The sequence below is a fragment of the Crinia signifera genome, chromosome 8, assembly GCF_055691185.1.
Source record: "Crinia signifera chromosome 8, ASM5569118v1, whole genome shotgun sequence".
Taxonomy (NCBI): domain Eukaryota; kingdom Metazoa; phylum Chordata; class Amphibia; order Anura; family Myobatrachidae; genus Crinia; species Crinia signifera.
In genome coordinates, this window is record NC_139224.1 from 14,510,042 (window position 1) to 14,530,730 (window position 20,689).

Genomic DNA, 20,689 nt, shown 5'->3' on the forward strand with positions numbered 1-20,689 from the left:
CAATCAGTCTCTTAAGCAGTACTTGAGGGTCTTTGTTTCCAAGCTGCAAAATGATTGGGTCAGTTTCCTGCCGTTAGCCGAATTTGCATATAATAATGCATATCATTCAGCCTCAAAAAACTCACCCTTCTTTTCGGTCTATGGATTCCATCCACGAGCCAACTCCTTGGGACCTAATACCCTCGGTTCTTCTTCATCAGCTGCCTCTCGACTCAGAGTCATATGGAAAAAGGTCCATTGTGCTCTTAAGGAAGCTTCTTTCAGAGAGAAGGTATTTTCTGACAGATTTAGACGTCCTTGCTGTTTCAAAGTTGGTGACTGGGTGTGGCTATCCACCCGTAATATAAAGCTTCACCAACCATCAGCAAGATTAGGACCTCGGTTCATTGGTCCTTTCCAGATTGTCAGGAGGGTTAATCCGGTAGCGTTCCGTCTGTCCCTACCTAAGTCCCTCAAAATTGCAAGTACCTTCCATGCTTCGCTTCTCAAGCCAGTGGTCTTTTCTCAAAAATTTCCTCGCAGACTGAGGAATGGCTCCGCTCCAGTGATGGTACAGGGGCAACAGGAGTTCTGTGTGGAGAAAATCCTCGATTCCAGACTCATGAGAGGTTCTCTGCAGTTTCTTGTGCACTGGAGGGGGTTCGGTCCCGAGGAGAGGTCTTGGGTTCCTGATAGGAATTTACATTCACCAACCTGAAAAGGGTTTTTTTCCGGCAATTTCCCAATAAACCCGGTGGTAAGGGGTTGTTAACCCTTCCTCAAGGGGGGGGTACTGTTGCACACCGCCGTCCGGGCTGCGAGGCACCCGGACGGACGGCGGATACTGCAGGCTGTGACGCGGCCGGGGACGTTGCCCGGCAGCGTCTCAAGCCTCCTTCTGACGGAGAGCGTCGGGACGTTGCTAGGCAACGTTCCCAGCTTCCGCCCGGCGGCAGATGACGCGCGCGCCTGACGTCAGTCAGGCGGCGCGAAAATTCAAATAAATAGCCGGCGTCTGCTGGGCACAGACGCCGGTTATAGCATTAGCTCAGTTTAAGCTGCTAGCTCTCTGCCCTGTTGGCAGATAGCTTGTGCCTCCGGTCCCCGTGGCTTCCCAGCCCATTTCCCTGCATTCTGTTCCTGGTCCCTTCTTTGCCTCGTTTTTCCAGCATCTCCTGGTGTGTCCTGTCAGTCACCTGCTTCAGCCAGAAAACAAGCTTCAGCCTGAGCCTGTGTTTGGCCCACTGTCTCCATCATCTCGTGGGTCACGTAAGTGCTCCTGTGGAGCCTCGGTCTGTCTTTCTTTCTTCAGTGGCCCGCCGTGGCCGTGCCCCTCCGTGGGTTCTGTATTCTCTTTTTCTTCTGCTCTTGTGGCCCGCCGTGGCCGTGCCCCTCCGTGGGTTCAGTGTTCCCTTTCAATTCAGCTCCTGTGGTCCGCCGTGGCCGTGCCCTTCAGGGGCTTCATTCTTTATCTTTCTGTCTTTATTAACATCTGTCAGGCAGGGAGTGCCCTCTTGTCATATCCCGGTTTTAAAGAGTCACTGTCCCTGGAGCATAGCCTGCTGGAGACTCCTCTTCCCATTTGGTTGTGTCTGCGACTTGGTTGCTTCCCGGTTTGGCCTGGTGCCGGCAGTCAGGGGTCAATTCCCAGTTAGGCCCGGTAGTTAGCAGTCCTCTTGGGTGCCCTGTGGCGATCGTTTACCCCTTGTCCATACATAAGACCTGGCTGCATCGGGGTCGGAGCGGGCCTAACTCGCTCCTTCGGATGCGGCGGCCACAGGTGAAGCCTAGCTCTGCAGGGGTTTACCATCTGCCTCAGGGACTCAATAGAGTCAGAGTAGGATCCGCTGTGGCCGTCCTAACTGGCGGTCCCGGCTGCGGGCTCACGCCTGACCACCTGCTCAAATCCTCCACCCATCTCACCTTGTGCCACCGTAGGCACCGTAACACAAGGCTGGGTTTCCTTCTGGTGGGATGGTGTCTAACTGATCGATGGTCCGTTGTAAATTAGCCTGAATTAGGCCATTATTCTCCATGCCAGAGACATGTTTGTTCCTATGTGGGTAATAGGCATATGTATCATTATTCTCTCATTGTAACTGGACGCTGCCATTATGGATTCTCACAAAAGGTCCATTTAACAACTGGAACGCAGTCATTTGTCCGCCATTACTTCCTAGCACCTGGACTGGGCCCATGACAATCTACACATAAATATCGGGGGATGGTCCACATATTGGAAGAAGGGAAACATCTCCAAGTTCAGAGACCCACCTATTAACGCCAAGCGAACTCTGGGGCTGATTTATTAACAAGATTGAAAACTCATTGTGTATGATAATTGCTGCTCCAGTCAATCCACTCCCAAATGTCCTTTATCAAAGCTGATTGGCTGGAGCAGAAGTGTCCACTTTGTCTGCTGGTCCAGGTTCCATCTGCGTATGAATGAGCCAGCAACCCAGAATTGGGCTTCCAGAAGCAGTTCTGCTCTCACAGCTCTCACTGGCTGCCTGACTTCTCCCCTCAGCACTGTATGGGGGATCAGGGCTGCTCTCACTGGCTGCCTGACAGACCCTCTCTTCTCCCCTCAGCACTGTATGGGTGAGCAGGGCTGCTCTCACTGGCTGCCTGACAGACCCTCTCTTCTCCCCTCAGCACTGTATGGGTGAGCAGGGCTGCTCTCACTGGCTGCCTGACAGACCCTCTCTTCTCCCCTCAGCACTGTATGGATGAGCAGGGTTGCTCTCACTGGCTGCCTGACAGACCCTCTCTTCTCCCCTCAGCACTGTATGGGTGAGCAGGGCTGCTCTCACTGGCTGCCTGACAGACCCTCTCTTCTCCCCTCAGCACTGTATGGGTGAGCAGGTTCTCCCCTCAGCACTGTATGGGGGATCAGGGCTGCTCTCACTGGCTGCCTGACAGACCCTCTCTTCTCCCCTCAGCACTGTATGGATGAGCAGGGTTGCTCTCACTGGCTGCCTGACAGACCCTCTCTTCTCCCCTCAGCACTGTATGGGTGAGCAGGGCTGCTCTCACTGGCTGCCTGACAGACCCTCTCTTCTCCCCTCAGCACTGTATGGATGAGCAGGGCTGCTCTCACTGGCTGCCTGACAGACCCTCTCTTCTCCCCTCAGCACTGTATGGTTGAGCAGGGCTGCTCTCACTGGCTGCCTGGCAGACTCTCTCTTCTTCCCCGAGCAGGGCTGCAACAGGCATAAAACCCCTTCCCCTTCATCCCCTGGCATTCTATAAATAAGTAACTAAGTCTTTTATTTTTGCATTTCAGGTTCTTCTCGCGTATGAAGAGCCCACTGGAGTTGAAGAAGGAGCAGTGTGAGAACTTCCGGCCCTGTGACCAGCTCTCGGAATGGGTCGGCTTCCACCAAGCCTATCGCAGATACTTTGGCTCTGTGTAATGGATGATATGGCGACTGTGGTACAGACGCAGGTCCAGCTCACCTGAGTCACCGCCAAACTTCACACTCTTCCGGCTATGACTGGCCATATATCTTTGTGCTATGCCACATATAGAGGCTGCATATGGCTTGCACCAGAGGTGTCAAACTCATGGCCCTCCAGCTGTTGTGGAACTACACGTCCCAGCATGCCCTGCCACAGTTTTAGCAATCCATTATATAAAATCTGTGACAGGACATGCTGGGATTTGTAGTTCCACAACAGCTTGAGGGCCATGAGTTTGACACCACTGGTTTCCTCTGTATGAGAACAAATGTATCTTTATTTGCTGAAATAAATATATAAGAAGCTCTTATACTTTCTATTAATGGTCTCTCGGACCGGTCCTATGCCAGTTCTACAGTATAAACCCCTACATACAGACAGCCACAGGGATCAGACCTCGGTGCAGGGAGTGTGGCTCTCCACAGGGGCAAACGCAGGATTTTCAGAAGGGGGTTTCCAGAGGGGCGGAGCAAAGCACGGAGATGGACACTTAGGTGACCCAGTATATGCCGGGTCAGTTAAAGTATTATAGATAGACCAAATGTATATAAATACTAATAATAATAATAAAAAATATATATATATATATATACATACAGGGGCGTCAACAGCAGTGTAGACCCCTGGGCATAGCAATGTATTGGGGTCCCTAACGATCCTCCAGCGGTAGGGGTGGGGGAAGCTTTGATGTCCCGCGGGTGGTAGAGGTGTTATATCAACCGCTCAGCATGTAGGGCCTGGATCAGTAATTTCCACTAATTACCCCTTTACTGCACAGATGGTGGGAGATGGGGTGGGAGAAGGGGCATTGGGCTGAATGAAGGGGCCCTGATACATAACTTCCAGGGTGGTAAAGGATGTTTAATACACAGAGGTGGGGTGTATAGTGGAGTGGGCTCATTAATCATAATTTTCTGGTGGGAGGACAGCTTGCTTGACTGCAGATATCTCCAGTTCCCGGAGATAGATTTCTTAGATAATAGAATTAAAAACTAGAGAATCCCACCTACCAAATGATACTGGGGACTAGGGGATCAGAGTTCAGGAGGCAGAGCAATCTGCCCACGAGTATATAATACTACATACCAGGTGTGTGGAGCTGGAGCAGTAACCAGCTGCTGGAAGGCTGATATCTCTGGTTTTGGGAACAGTAGAGACAAGCTACTAGGGGGGTTTCTGGGTACTCAAAAACCCCCCTGCGTGCGCTACTGCTCCATGGGACCACTTATAACACAACGAGGCATTTATCCACCTATTGTGGCAGATTCTACTCGGATTGTGCGGCGCTGACCTGTTCACTAGGTTGCTAGTATATGCAGCTTAGCGATCATGTACAGTATGAATCAGGCTCTCAGTGCACAGAGGCAGCCGGGACCTCTCCATCTGCATCAGGATCCTGTCCGGCCAGCACGTGCTTGTCCAACTTACCGGAACAATCATTGGTAATCCAATGTGCACGAGACGTCATCCATTCAACCAAGTACAGCTATGAGATCCATCATGCAGAATGGTTTTAGATTTGGGTTCTTGAAAACTAGAATGTACTGTACACTCACATGGGCAGGGCCCTCTGCCATTACCTCCATCTCTTACATCATAGTTACCTCCCCTCCTGCATTCTGCAGGAGACTCCCTGAGATTGCACCAATCTCGCTCTCTCCCTCATTAGTCTAGCAATCTCCCTCATGTCACCTAGCTCACATTACACTGTAACATCATAGTTACCTCCTCTCCTGCATTCTGCAGAAGACTCCCTGACATAGCAGCAATCTCCCTCTCTCCCTCATTAGTCTAGCAATCTCCCTCATGTCACCTAGCCCACATTACACTGTTACATCATAGTTACCTCCCCTCCTGCATTCTGCAGGAGACTCCCTGACATAGCAGCAATCTCCCTCTCTCCCTCATGTCACCTAGCCCACATTACACTGTTACATCATAGTTACCTCCCCTCCTGCATTCTGCAGGAGACTCCCTGACATAGCAGCAATCTCCCTCTCTCCCTTATTAGTCTAACAATCTCCCTCATGTCACCTAGCCACATTACACTGTTACATCATAGTTACCTCCTCTCCTGCATTCTGCAGAAGACTCCCTGACATAGCAGCAATCTCCCTCTCTCCCTTATTAGTCTAACAATCTCCCTCATGTCACCTAGCCCACATTACACTGTTACATCATAGTTATCTCCCCTCCTGCATTCTGCAGGAGATTCCCTGCTATAGCAGCAATCACCCTCTCTCCCTCATTAGTCTAGCAATCTCCCTCATGTCCACTAGCCCACATTACACTGTTACATCATAGTTACCTCCCCTCCTGCATTCTGCAGGAGACTCCCTGACATAGTAGCAATCTCCCTCTCTCCCTCATTAGTCTAGCAATCTCCCTCATGTCACCTAGCCCACATTACACTGTTACATGTTTGGGGGAAAAAAGGTATGAGAGAGAGATACATTTACATTGAATCATCAGCACCATTTCCCAGCACTTTACCAAGTATAGTATCTCTTACTAACTGCTTTGGGGCTCATCTACATTTGGACATAAGTTATTTAAAAAGATTGCCCTCAGATGTAGCAGTACACACCCACGCTTCTAGGTGCCACGTTCACAATCTCTTTTCACAATCTCTCCATATATGGAACTAGACACGCCCTTTGGGTGGCGCATGACGCCCACCCCCCCACTGCGTTAGTTTTTACTACCAATTATAATCTTCCTGAAACTAGTTTTCAAAAGTAGGCAAGTATGTCTTACATCCTTGCTTGTCCCTGATATGCCTTAAGGTGCCCATACACATTGTGACAGAGCAGTGTGATGAGATGTGCGCTCCTATGCACAGATCTCCGGGAAAATGGGGGGGGGGGGGGGGGGGGGGGGTGGTATGGTGTGGGCCATCCTGGGAAGTGTGCAACGCACAGACTGCACCCATTTTAAGTACGTCACCGTGCACAGGTGCAGCCATTACTAAATGTCACATTTTCAAACATGTGCTGCATTTATTCCTAACAGACACACAGACACACTCTACAGATCCACAGGTGTTCTGGAAAGCATGAACTGTTGGTGGAGTGTGAGGACCGATTTGGCTACTCCTGCTCTAGATCACATATCACAGGTTCCAGAGGAGGCTCCCAACACCAGAGACACAGACAAGACAGCACCAGAGCTTCGGTGCTTCCCCCTTTGTTAAAAAAAATGCATGTCAACTCTATTCCTATTCTATTGGCTGTCGACCTTTGGGCCCTGTCGACCTTATGACTGTCGACCCTATCATGAGTCCGGATACCAGCCAATATATGATGGACTAGTGTCTAGTGTCACTGATGAACTTCAGCCACCTCCCCCTGCCTCAGAGGGCTGGTGGCTTCACAGAGCACAGAACAGAAGCACTGTGCTAATGTGGCCGATACTAGGCGGCCGGCACCAACATAATGCTGGGTGTACAAACATGGCGCTTGTTGCCAGGCGACCCGGTCCTGACAGGCAACCATTGACAAGCGGCCATTTTCTGATAGATCTGTGTTACGCTTACACGCGCAGTGTAGTCTCCGGTAACATGGCCGCCCAGGGACGTACAGAACCACAATTGCAGCAGTTTCTCCTCTGGTGACCCAGGCGCGTGTCGCTGCGACCCCGGAAGCGGACGTACGGCTTGTGTGTCACCCGGAAGCAGAAGTGGGGTGTGCATGCAGCGGTCTGGCTGGATACTAATGTGAGCGGGGAATTGAAGAGCTGCCCGTAGAGGTAAGGACGGAAAATGGAGACCTGTTGTGGCGGGAGTTATCTCTGAGCCTGGTCATACTGTGATGCAGGACCTCATTGGGAGTAGATGCTGTAACCCATAGCAACCGCACAGATGGCTCCTCCCATTTCTGGCATGAGCACAAGGATCCTATTACCTAAGGCTCCCAGACTGCTGGCCACGTACAGCCACAATCAATGTTCTGGGAAAACTGGGACGGGGTCGCTGGGACGGGGCCATCTGCGGGGTCGCTGGGATGGGGCCATCTGTGGGGTCGCTGGGCCGGGTAATTCAGACCTGATTGCACGGTGGGCGATTATCAATAGACTGCGCGTGGCCAAAGTACGCATGCGTGAGGCCGTCCTGCGATTAAATCCTGCTACTTTTTTAATTGCTGCCCGTTTACAAGGTGGTTATCAGGAATTAGGCATTTGGGGTGGTAACCGCCTGTTTCGTGGGACCACCAAGAAAAATGGTAGACGTCCCAGAAACACCGCAGTGATAGGGAAAACACTGGAATGTCCGCAAAAAAAGCAGGGGTGCCAAAGCGTTTTAGGGGAGGGTGTGTGACATTAGCAACAGGCCGGAGATGCCTTTTTCCATCGCACCACCTCTGTCTCTGGCTACTCTGAGCCTCCGATGACTGGTGCCAGTAACATTCATTCAATGGAGAGCATTTTCGAAATGGTTTTTAAGATATTTGCACGGTTGAGAATAGATTTACAGCCATTCGTGCAAGGCGGTATTTAACTCTAGCGTTGTGGTGTCTACCTGAACACTGCCCGCTGCGCAATCAGGTCTGAATTACCCCCATAGAGTGAAAGCACCAATGTGACTGGTACGCTCTCTGTAATGTGTGTGTACGTGTGATAGTGACCATCTTCGTCTGCATACTCATCTCCATCATTGGCCTCAAGCCTCTCGTATGTTAATTGAGTCCTCACTACTTATATTTAAGCTGTAATGTGTATTGAACTGTGGCGCTCTATATTTGTACTCCTATTTTTGTTATTTATTCAATGTTATGCCAAGTTTTGTACTGTTCCTTTGTACTGCGAAACACTTGTGGTGCCTTATAAATAAAATTATAATAATATAGAGTGTAAGCACCACTGGGCCAGGGGCTGATGTGACTGATATGCTCTCTGTAATATGTGTGTACGTGTGATAGGGAATATAGAGTGTACAGATGGAGCGCCCCTGGTTCTTGGCCGGGGATCGCCAGCATGCTTGCGCTGGCGATCGCCAGTGCAGAGGCGCTCCATCTGACACTCCGTCTCACACGCACGCTCATCCCAGTTTCAGGACGGCGCCGCTGCGGGTCCCTGCCTGTCTCCACTTCAGGGAGATGGGCAGGGATAGGGGGGGGCGGTGAGCAGCACCAGGAGAGGTGGCGGTGAAAGCACCGTAGCCATGGGGCGAGCGTCTCATGCGCGCGCCCCCGCAAGAAAGAGGCCGGCTCCATCTGTAAGCACCACATGGGCAAGGGCTGATGTAACTTATAAGCTCTCTGTAATGTGTGTGTACATGTGATACACTGACAGATGTGTATGGCTCTGTAAAGTGCTGCGGACTATGTGTGTGCTATATAAGTAACTGGTATAAAATATTTATCTTCCGTCAGATTTTTCATCACTGTATTCTATCACCCTCGTTCTGTAGGTTGCTTTATTTCTCAGTGGGAAGGGTGGACGTAAGAGGCCAGCAGCAAGATGGGGCGAAGATCCACATCATCCACCAAGAGTGGGAAGTTCATGAACCCCACAGATCAAGCACGTAAGTGACACGGTCCTGGGTTTATTTTGTTACCTGCAAGTAATCCATCTACGTGCAGTAACCTGCATCTGTCTGTGTCTTACTGATCCGTATGATATCTGTTTCTGCTTGGCTAAATCATTGTATAGCATCGCTATTGCTAGGGGTCAGTGCAAAAGCCAAAGTGTAAAAGGCTTGCAGTTTCCTAGGTAACACATGCTTAATGCATAAGAATAGCTAGGTCCATACATGTATCAGCAGTCATTGTGTAGGTGTTGTGATATTTTTGTGTGTGCGACATCACACTTCCGACAGCAGAAAATAAATTCAAACTATTTTCGTCAGGCTTCCGCTGATTGGTGCATGTACCAACAGTCCTGCTGCAGTCCTTCTCGGGCTGGGAAATGTCCCATTCTTCCATAGCTGGCGCATGGTGTGAGTTCCTCTAGCTGAGGGAAGCATGGATTCCACTGTACTTACTGCCGCATTACACATGTAATCACAGTTATTTAGTGTACATTCTAGCACCTGCCATATTTGAAAAGACATGCAGTTTCTATACCCTGCCTGGGATGTCACTGTCTGCTGTAATGCTTCTAGCACAGTGTGGTCTGTATATCAGCACTGATAGGAAAACCACACCTGTACTGGAAACACCACAGCAGACAGTGACACCCCAGGCAGGGAAGAGGGAACTGCATGTGTTTTCAAATATGGCGGGTGCTAGAATGAACACTAGTTATTGGCCAAGAGAATTGTAGACAGCAATCTCTCTGCAGGTAGATTTTGATGATAGATGTAGTGCAATATATATCCTCTTTTGTAAAGGCGCCATAAAGTGTCTGCAGCACCACTAAGGGACTATACATAGTTACGGGAAGTATGGGGAGTACAGTACACAGTAAATTCCATGAGTGTGTAGGAATTTTTTTAATATTGTAAAACTGATGAAATACATGAGGTGGCTGTTTATACTATTGCTGGCGGCTCACGGTCTGTGTTCTGTCTTCTATACTGATTTCTACAGGAAAGGAGGCGCGGAAGAGGGAACTGAAGAAGGTGAGAACTTCTCCCGATCCACTCTCACTGGTCTCCCTATAATACCTTACACAGATTATACCCTAGCCTCACTGGTCTCTGTATAGTACCTTACACAGATTATACCCTAGCCTCACTGGTCTCTGTATAGTACCTTACACAGATTATACCCTAGCCTCACTGGTCTCTCTATAGTACCTTACACAGATTCTACCCTAGCCTCACTGGTCTCTCTATAGCACCTTACACAGATTATACCCTAGCCTCACTGGTCTCCCTATAGTACCGTACACAGATTATACCCTAGCCTCACTGGTCTCTCTATAGTACCTTACACAGATTATACCCTAGCCTCACTGGTCTCCCTATAGTACCTTACACAGATTATACCCTAGCCTCAGTGGTCTCTATAGTACTTTACACAGATTATACCCTAGCCTCACTGGTCTCCCTATAGTACCTTACACAGATTTTACCCTAGCCTCACTGGTCTCCCTATAGTACCTTACACAGATTATACCCTAGCCTCACTGGTCTCCCTATAGTACTTTACACAGATTATACCCTAGCCTCACCGGTCTCCCTATAGTACCTTACACAGATTATACCCTAGCCTCACTGGTCTCCCTATAGTACCTTACACAGATTGTACCCTAGCCTCACTGGTCTCCCCTATAGTACCTTGCACAGATTATACCCTAGCCTCACTGGTCTCCCTATAGTACCTTACACAGATTATACCCTAGCCTCACTGGTCTCCCTATAGTACCTTACACAGATTATACCCTAGCCTCACTGGTCTCCCTATAGTACCTTACACAGATTTTACCCTAGCCTCACTGGTCTCCCTATAGTACTTTACACAGATTATACCCTAGCCTCACTGGTCTCCCTATAGTACTTTACACAGATTATACCCTATCCTCACCGGTCTCCCTATAGTACCTTACACAGATTATACCCTAGCCTCACTGGTCTCCCTATAGTACCTTGCACAGATTATACCCTAGCCTCACTGGTCTCCCTATAGTACCTTGCACAGGTTATACCCTAGCCTCACTGGTCTCCCTATAGTACCTTACACAGGTTATACCCTAGCCTCACTGGTCTCCCTATCGTACCTTACACAGATTATACCCTAGCCTCACTGGTCTCCCTATAGTACCGTACACAGATTATACCCTAGCCTCACTGGTCTCCCTATAGTACCTTACACAGATTATACCCTAGCCTCACTGGTCTCCCTATAGTACCTTACACAGATTATACCCTAGCCTCACTGGTCTCCCTATAGTACCTTACACAGGTTATACCCTAGCCTCACTGGTCTCCCTATAGTACCTTACACAGGTTATACCCTAGCCTCACTGGTCTCCCTATAGTACCTTACACAGGTTATACCCTAGCCTCACTGGTCTCTCTATAGTACCTTACACAGGTTATACCCTAGCCTCACTGGTCTCCCTATCGTACCTTACACAGATTATACCCTAGCCTCACTGGTCTCCCTATAGTACCTTACACAGGTTATACCCTATCCTCACTGGTCTCTCTTTAGTACCTTACACAGATTATACCCTAGCCTCACTGGTCTCCCTATAGTACCTTACACAGATTATACCCTAGCCTCACTGGTCTCCCTATAGTACCTTACACAGATTATACCCTAGCCTCACTGGTCTCACTATCGTACTTTACACAGATTATACCCTAGCCTCACTGGTCTCCCTATAGTACCTTACACAGATTATACCCGAGCCTCACTGGTCTCCCTATAGTACCGTACACAGATTATACCCGAGCCTCACTGGTCTACCTATAGTACCGTACACAGATTATACCCTAGCCTCACTGGTCTCCCTATAGTTCCTTACACAGGTTATACCCTAGCCTCACTGGTCTCCCTATAGTACCTTACACAGGTTATACCCTAGCCTCACCGGTCTCCCTATAGTACTTTACACAGATTATACCCTAGCCTCACCGGTCTCCCTATAGTACCTTACACAGATTATACACTTAGCCTCACCGGTCTCCCTATAGTACTTTACACAGGTTATACCCTAGCCTCACCGGTCTCCCTATATAGTACCTTACACAGATTATACCCTAGCCTCACTGGTCTCCCTATAGTATCTTACACAGATTATACACTTAGCCTCACCGGTCTCCCTATAGTACCTTACACAGATTATACCCTAGCCTCACTGGTCTCCCTATAGTACCGTACACAGATTATACCCTAGCCTCACTGGTCTCCCTATAGTACCTTACCCTTTATAGTTACACAGATTATACCCCAGCCTCGCTGGTCTCCATACACAACCTTACCCTATAATTGCACAGAATATACCCCCAGCCTCACTGGTTTGGGACACTGACTTTGAGACAGTCTATCCTGCCATTATTACAGGCAGTGCACAAAAGCTGTATCTATGATGGAATATTTTCACCAAACTCCCCAAAAAGTTGCCTATGTGCCTGTAGAAATCTAACCACACAACATTCCTCAATGTGTGACCATATTTCCACCATCTTGCACGGCATGACTGGTATGAGGTATATACACTCCACATTATAGCTTTCCTCCTTGGTTACCATTGCAGAACAAGAAGCAGCGAATGATGGTGAGGGCCGCTGTGCTGAAAATGAAAGATCCAAAGCAGATTATCCGGGATATGGAGAAACTTGATGAAATGGGTGAGTGTCGTCCTGGTCTGATTCCTCGTTACATATAACTGCTGGCAACCATTGGGGGAAAGCCTTTAATAATGGGACAGTATACTGGTAAATGCTGTGACTCAGCTGTTCTTAGTTTGAGTTCCCCAAATATTAGGTTAAATATCCTCTGTACAAACTACAAGGAGCTGAACTAGTTGTCCTCCTTCCCATTATGGTTCTTTATGGCCACACCCACAATGATGTCCCCCATGCCCTGCGCCCTTATACTGATAGCTGCCTCCAAACATCTATAACACTTTTCTAGTAGCTAGGAACGTTCCTGTAATAAACCTGTTATACATTCAGATAGTGTGTTTTTTTGGGGCTCCTTTCGGGAGCCTGTTGCTCGTCTGCACACCAATTTGTTTTATTTATGGTTTTGGAGACCCCAGTTTCTGTGTATAGGTGTCGGGGGTGCTGTTCCTCACAGTCAATGGTATACAGTTTTGTAAGAAGAGAGGAAAGGGACTGTTTGATGGGGAACGCACTGGTAATATGATTTTATTTAAAATATAACTTTTATTAATTTATTTCTAAGATTTCCTATAATACAGGAACTCTTAGAAATAAACTTATAAAAGTTATATTTTAAATAAAATCATATTACCAGTGCGTTCCCCATCAAACAGTCCCTTTCCTCTCTTCTTACAAAACTGTATACATTCAGATAGGACAGCTACAGAAGAAAGAGCAGCTTTAGAGTACATATAACCTATCTGCATTGCATGTAGCCATGTCGTGATAATATACTGAAAACCTAAAAATCGTTTTATAAATAAACCAAATTAGTCTTTTTAGTTATCATTAATGATATCACGTGCATATCGTTCAGTGTCTATCTACTCTATCTTTAAGGATGCGTGGTCCTGCGGATCATTAATGATCACTCCCTCCCCTCGTCTGAACATGCAGTCACATTTGATAATATAGTCAGCATCTGCATGTTCTGTGCGGGCCCCGGAGACATCACTGCGCGATATTGTTCAGTGTTTTAAGACAGAATTGTTAGTTTTGTGGCAAATATAGCTCAGTTTTGTGGGATATTTTCTCATTCACTTTGGTTAGCATTACTGCCTCAAAGCTCTGTGGTCGTGGGTTCCATTCCCACCATGGCCCTAACTGTGTAGAGTTTGTATATTCTCCCTGTGCTTGCGTGGGTTTCCTCCGGATTCTCAGATTTCCTCCCACAATCGAAAAAATATACTGGTAGGCCAATTGAATCTCCGCAAAATGAACTCTAATGCGAATGTGTGCATGTGGTAGGGAATATAGATCGTAAGCCCACTGGGGCAGGGACTGATGTGAATGTTCAGATATTCTCTGTAAAGCGCCTGCGGAATATTTGTGCGCGGTGTGTGTGTGTGTGTGTGTGTGTGTGTGTATATATATATATATATATATATATATATATATATATATATATATATATATATATATATATATATATATATATATATATATATATATATATATATATATATATATATATATATATATATATATATATATATATATATATATATATATTGCTTGTAATAAGTAAATCAACTCTGACTCCCTGCAGAATTTAACCCTGTGCAGCAGCCACAGCTCAATGAGAAAGTCCTGAAAGACAAACGGAAAAAGTTACGGGAGACGTTTGAGCGCATTCTGCGTCTGTACGAAAAGGAGAACCCGGAAACCTACAAAGAACTGCGGAAGATTGAGCTGGACTACGAGCACAAGCGGTCACAGCTCAGCCAGTACTTTGATGCAGTGAAGGTTCGTACAATTCATTTCCAGTCTTCCGTTCTGTCATTGATTGTACCCAAAGCGATTGTGTTCTGTGTGTTTATCCTGCATAACGTCAGCCGCGAGAGTTATTACCGCTTGGTTCCTCTGCACAGTGACTGCTGAGCACAGTGAGTGGGCCAGCTGGTAATGAGTGTTACTCTGTCCTCAGAACGCCCAGCACGTGGAGGTAGAAAGCATCCCCCTGCCGGACCTGCCCCACGCTCCGTCCAATATTCTCATTCAAGACATTCCCCTACCGGGAGCCCAGCCGCCCTCCATCCTGAAGAAGACTTCTGCTTACGGGTAAAAGCTACGATCTAGTAGCCACATGTATAATGCTGTTAGATTAGCGGAGCGGCTGTGGCCAACTATCCCGGACGTGAGTAATGTCTATTAAACGTGGCCTTTTTCTGCAGAGAAAAGTACAGCTCTAATCTGCTTTCCATTTCCAGACCCCCGGGGCGCGGCGGTGTAGCCCTGCCTTTCCCACCAGGCCACGGCGTACCGCGCTTACCTCCCGGCAAGAAGCCACCTGGGCCGCCGCCAGGTCCTCCCCCACCCCAAGTGCTGCAGATGTATGGGCGTAAAGTTGGGTTTGCTTTGGAGAACATCATGCGGAGGCGGGAAGATGAGCGCTACAGCCCTGACGGAGGTAAGGACACAGGGATTACACCGGAGGCAGCGTTGCTGCCATGATACTGGGGTGACCGGTTTTACTCCTGTGGCAATATTGGAGCTAGTCTACCCGAACATGTCGGTATCCAGGGAAATAATCACTATCTCCGGCATAGCTCCCTATAGTATTATGTTTTTGGTTCCATCTAGAGCAGGCATGTCCAAACTATGGCCCTCAAGCTGTTGTGAAACTACAAGTCCCATCATGCCTTGCCACAGTTGTCCTATTAGGGAATGCTAAAACTATGGCAAAGCATGCTGGGATGTGTAGTTTCACAACAGCTGGGGGGCCATAGTTTGGACATGCCTGATCTAGACAAACACACAGGAAATGTGCCCCCTGTGGCTGTACTGTCGTACTGCACTTCATTGACAGTAACTTCGTGTTTTTGTTTTATTTCTATCATTTCTATATTTTTATTTTATCACTGATTTTACTTTTCTTTTTAATTTTCCAATGCGATTCCTTTCCCTGACCGTATTGTTGTTCTGTGGTCCAATATGTGATGGATAACAGATCAAACCCTTTTAATTTCTGTTACACTTAATGATCAATTTGTGACCTATGTTCCACTCAGGGCAAAGGGGTCTCGATGGTTCCAGCTCAAGTGACGATGAGGGTTACGCTAATGAGATGGAGCAGGACAAAGACGATGATGGCAGCACCGATGAGGACAGTGACAGCAATCAGTCAGACGGGAGGGACAGTGACAGCACAGAGTATGCTCAGCGTGAGGATGAAAGGAAAAGCAGCAGCGGAGACAAGAAGGGAGGTGAGTCACCTGCACTCTCCGGACCTTTCATCGCCTTATGTTGTGGTTCCTCATTTCTCTTTTTTTTTTTTTTTTTTTTTTTTTTTTTACTTATTTGAGTGGTCAGTGAAATATTTCCTATAGGATGCCCTCACTGCTGCTGATAACCACAGCGCCATTGGGCACAGCACTGGCGGCTTGGTAAGTGACTTTGGCTGTGACTCCTCAGCACACAGGGAATTCTCCCGTACCTGCAGCGGGACGGTAACAGCGGCTCCCTCCTTGTAGGGAACTGCATAGCTGGGGCTTCACCGCTGGTATTGGAAGACCAGGGTGTGGGGAGGTGAGAGGTCACATTTTATGCTGGCCATACACCTAGAGATAAACCTCCCCACTAACTGGTCAATGTGTCAGCTCCGAGCAGCCGTTATTACACCTATCGGTCATGCTGGAAGACGTCTTATGCCCGTCAGAGTAATAATTGGCTGGACAGTGCTAGTGTCATTTTCTATGTGGCAAAATGTCATCCTGTCATTGGAAGGTTAGGAGTCGCTGAGCGGTTCCCGGCCATACAAAGAGGCCAGGTTCCAGGCTGCTTGCCAATATGATATGTTTTTTGTTTAATTATAATAAACACCGGTTCCTAATGTTCCAGCTCCTATACAACGCTTTTCACATTATTAATATCGTTGTCATTCATAATACACTGATGCTAAGTCTGACTGAGCGCCTTTCACCCTCAGCTCACAGCGTACGTTTTGCTGATGCTACGGACAAATCTCACAAAAAGAGGAAGAAGAGCGTGAAAGATCTGACCCCGCTTCAGGCCATGATGTTACGTATGGCAGGTAAGTTGGTCTAGAACTATTATATTGTCCCTATCTATGAAGTACAACCTTCCTCAAATACTGCCATTTTACTTTCGGGGGCACCCCACTGCTGCCAATTAAAAGTTAATTAAAAAGGAGCGATTGGTGGGAACTACCTTGGCACCAGTTGGATAATATCAAGAATTCTCGCATATTGGGGGAAAACTTGGTTCCTTGTCTTCGTTGTTCAAGGTGCGCTTCTCTTTTATCCATAGGGGACACTGGAGAGACTGGGTATAGGGTACACAGTGCTTGATGAATTTGCCAATTAAAAGGTTACCCTCATCCAGTTTTAACGAACTGAGCCCAAAGGATAGGGGTGTAATAGAAACCCTGTGTCTCATGGTGGCAGGTTCATTGTGTACAGTAACAGCAACATCTCCTTCATCCACATTGTTAGTATAGAAGCTGTGACCCCGGAGTGGATAGGAGATGGTCACATCCGTCCTTTAGCCTAAACGTATATGGACTTGCTGTGGCTTGTAGTTCCACTGCTGTAGATAGCCATTCCACTCTGGTGTAGAGAATTGCAGTGTAACTATATATGGGTATGACACATGCTGTGATTCTGCAGGTCAGGAAGTTACAGAGGAAGACGAGGATCATGACGCAGAGGAATATCTGTCCAGCTCATCATCCGAGGAAGATTCCGGCTCTGAGGACGAGCAGCGTACGGAGGATTCCAAAACTGAAAACTCGGAATCTAGCGGCACCACGGGACCCATTACAGTGCCTCCCCCTCTTAATGTGCCCCCGCCACCACTGCAAATGCCACCCTCCATCATGACAGGACCGCCTCCCCTCGGTCCACCTCCAGTTCCACCACTTCGGCCTCCTGGACCACCATCAGGAATGCCACCAGGACCTCCTCCAGGTAATCGGTTTATTGGATGAAATGTAAAGCTCTAAAGTACCTCCCACTTCTTTATGGCCTTGTCCAGGTGGCACTTCAGTGTTTCAGGAGCTGAGACTGCAGTCATCTGAGCTGCTGTGACATCACTAGATATTACTTAGTGTAGTTTTCTTTCCATAGACCTCTGGGTTAATGAGCAAGCCTCAATTTTAGACCTGATCATTCATCATGCTCCCCAAAAATATCCTAAAATACCCACCCCCTAAATAAGTCACTCACATTTCCTGCCCTAAGGTCTCAGCCCCAACCTATTGCATTTGGAGAGCATTATTGCACCTCAGACATTGACAGGTGATCTCTTAAGGACAAATTGTTCAGGGAAGAGAGAGCACACAGTGAAACTGTACTTGTGAGCACGGTCTCAGAAACTTAGTATAATTCTATGCCATGCTCGCAGAGATCAGATTGAATATCTTCCCAAATCCCTGTCTGGGGGACACACACATTTTGGATGGTTTTTACAGACACATAGAGAACAAAGTGGAACATTATCTGGCAGGGTTTTGACCTATAGGGATAGATCTATATAATAAAGTTTCTGATTATTGTATTTCTCGAAACCTTACAGCTAACTCTTCTATTATGTTTTCTTTTGACCACAGGAGCACCTCCGTTTTTGAGGCCCCCTGGACTTCGTGGCCCACCACCACGCCTGTTACCACCAGGACCTCCACCCGGCCGTCCTCCTGGCCCCCCTCCCGGTCCTCCTCCTGGCTTGCCGCCAGGTCCGCCACCACGTGGCCCTCCCCCACGTCTGCCTCCACCAGCACCCCCTGGTAAATTGCCCTCTGGTTATTTCTTATTGCGGAAGTGTGACCATGTAATGATGCACCTATGTATACACTCGTGTGATCTCTTTTTCCAAAAAGTGAATGATAAAAAAGCAAAAATATTACTACCCCCATCCTTCTAATTTGCCCCTGTCCTTTTTTTTTTGCACTGCAGGTATGCCCCCTCCTCCTCGGGCAATGATGCGCCCTCCGTTGGGTCCTCCTCCCAGCTCAGCACCACCAGGTCTTTACCCTCCGACACCCTTGGCAAACCCAGGTGTGCTAAGTGCTCCTCCCAGCTTGATACAGAGACCCAAGTCAGACGAGAGCGGGGCCACGATTGAGAAGAAGGCCACTGCCACCATCAGCGCCAAACCGCAGATCACAAATCCTAAAGCGGAGGTGACCCGGTTCGTTCCGACGGCCCTCCGAGTGCGCAGAGAGAACAAGGGGGCAGGCGCTGCTCCTCCGTCGAGGAAAACAGAGGAGGAGGTGATGAGGCCGGTGGCCAAAGTAGGTCCCAAGATGGGGGCACCGATGCCTGTGCAGACCAAGGACGATATGTACGAAGCCTTCATGAAAGAGATGGAAGGGCTTCTCTAGAGCTGCGGATATGTACTGTCATTTAGAAGTCATCCTATTTAAGCTTCCCACAACTTCTCCTGAACATGTGACGTTGTGTAAACCATCTGCAGACTGTGTCTGTAACAGGGATTGCCGATCCCATTTGAGTTCGCCTGATGATGCTGTGGATCGTGGTCAGACTGTTCTCGCCCAGACTGCTAGCAATCTCGGTCTGTTGTGTTGACCGTTCACCAATCTTTTTAATTTCTTAGTATTAAACATGTGATCTAAGTAGAATGTTTAATTCAGTCCTTTTTATTTTCATTTATTGATGAATTTAAGTTACTCTTTTATGCGGCTCCAAATCAGGGCAGAATAATGTGTAGTTTATGTGAACGTGACCTCTCTACATTCATGAACCAGATGCAGCGATGTGGTCCCAGGTTCCGTATGTGGTTTCCCTGCCCTTGGGGGATAAAGTATTTTATTGAAAATTAGATTTGTACAGAAGGCCGCTTTTCACTGTCCCATGGATGATCTCTAATACAGGTCTACCTACCTCTGGTCCTCAAGGTCACAACCTGCTGGAAACCAGAGGCAGGGGGGCATCTTGTGGTGTGGTGTAGCTCCTGCGATTTTCTGTAGCTAAACACTGGATGTGCCGCTTGCTGGCAGCCATCTTTAATTAGGGAGGATTATTCATTTGCCCATACTGGTCTTCAGGAGCAGAAGAAGCAGGGCAGTGCGGCAGGCAAGAACAGAGGAGGGGTGGGGCGGGTATGTCATGCATCGCTGCCACCCAATGCTAAATCTAATTGGAATTAATCATTAATGCCTCTGTTTTTTTTTTTTATTGTGTGGATTGGTTGGGTTTTTTCATTTTATTTCGATTGCTTTTGTCTTACCCATTTTACTGTAAATAAGTTTTTACATTTGTTTTTTTACATTGATTTATATCATTGTTGTTTCCCGAGGCTGAATAAATATCTGCCCACATTCATTGTTACTGGAGATATGAGAGCAATTACCATAGCTTTAATACTAAGATGTAAAGTGAATAAAGATCTATGTGGGCAGCGGGAGCCCCGCCTCTGTTTAACAATGTCGCTGATGCAGTCCCATTTGTGAGCAGAGAGAGTATTGGTAACAAGTGTGTGCTGGTCACTAGGTGCTTGTCACATTGTGCCTCAAGTGTTCAAATCGCAAAGTGTATATTCTGAACATATAATCAAACCGTTTAACCAGAACTGAGATGAATGCGTCCTACGCACGGGATGATACAGATCACTCAGAACAGATCGCTCAGCGTACAGTGATGTATCACTGAGTGATCTGTCTCTGTCAGAACACTGGCCCTAACCTCTGCGATAAACTAGATTCATCCAGCATGCTGGATATTAATTGCCGGGGTGATAGCGGCACGCGGGACCACGCATCACTATGGCTATGGCCCCTACACACGGAGTGGTGTAGGGGCATTTTCTAAAGGTGGCCATACACATATATGCTGGAAAACTGACAAACTGTCACTCATCCATAACCATGTTTTTGTTCCAACCAGCCAGATCTGAAGATACATCTTACTAGTGTATGGGCACCTTTAGCGATACGGTGAGAGCGTTGCTTAGAAAATGTAGTAATTATAACCGAAATGTCTGAATATGCCGCGGATT

General features: G+C 47.7%; 1 protein-coding gene across 1 annotated transcript; it reads left to right on the top strand.

Moving 5' to 3' along the window:
• Positions 1-7,045: 7,045 nt before the first annotated feature.
• Positions 7,046-20,022, top strand: WBP11 (WW domain binding protein 11). Its single transcript, XM_083155785.1, has 12 exons — positions 7,046-7,188; positions 8,849-8,962; positions 9,969-10,000; positions 12,586-12,679; positions 14,265-14,461; positions 14,643-14,776; positions 14,926-15,125; positions 15,727-15,921; positions 16,644-16,748; positions 17,344-17,643; positions 18,285-18,458; positions 18,628-20,022. The coding sequence occupies exons 2-12, from the start codon at positions 8,899-8,901 to the stop codon at positions 19,053-19,055; spliced, it is 1,923 nt and encodes a 640-aa protein (XP_083011911.1). The 5' UTR covers positions 7,046-7,188; positions 8,849-8,898; the 3' UTR covers positions 19,056-20,022.
• The last annotated feature ends 667 nt before the right edge of the window (positions 20,023-20,689 follow it).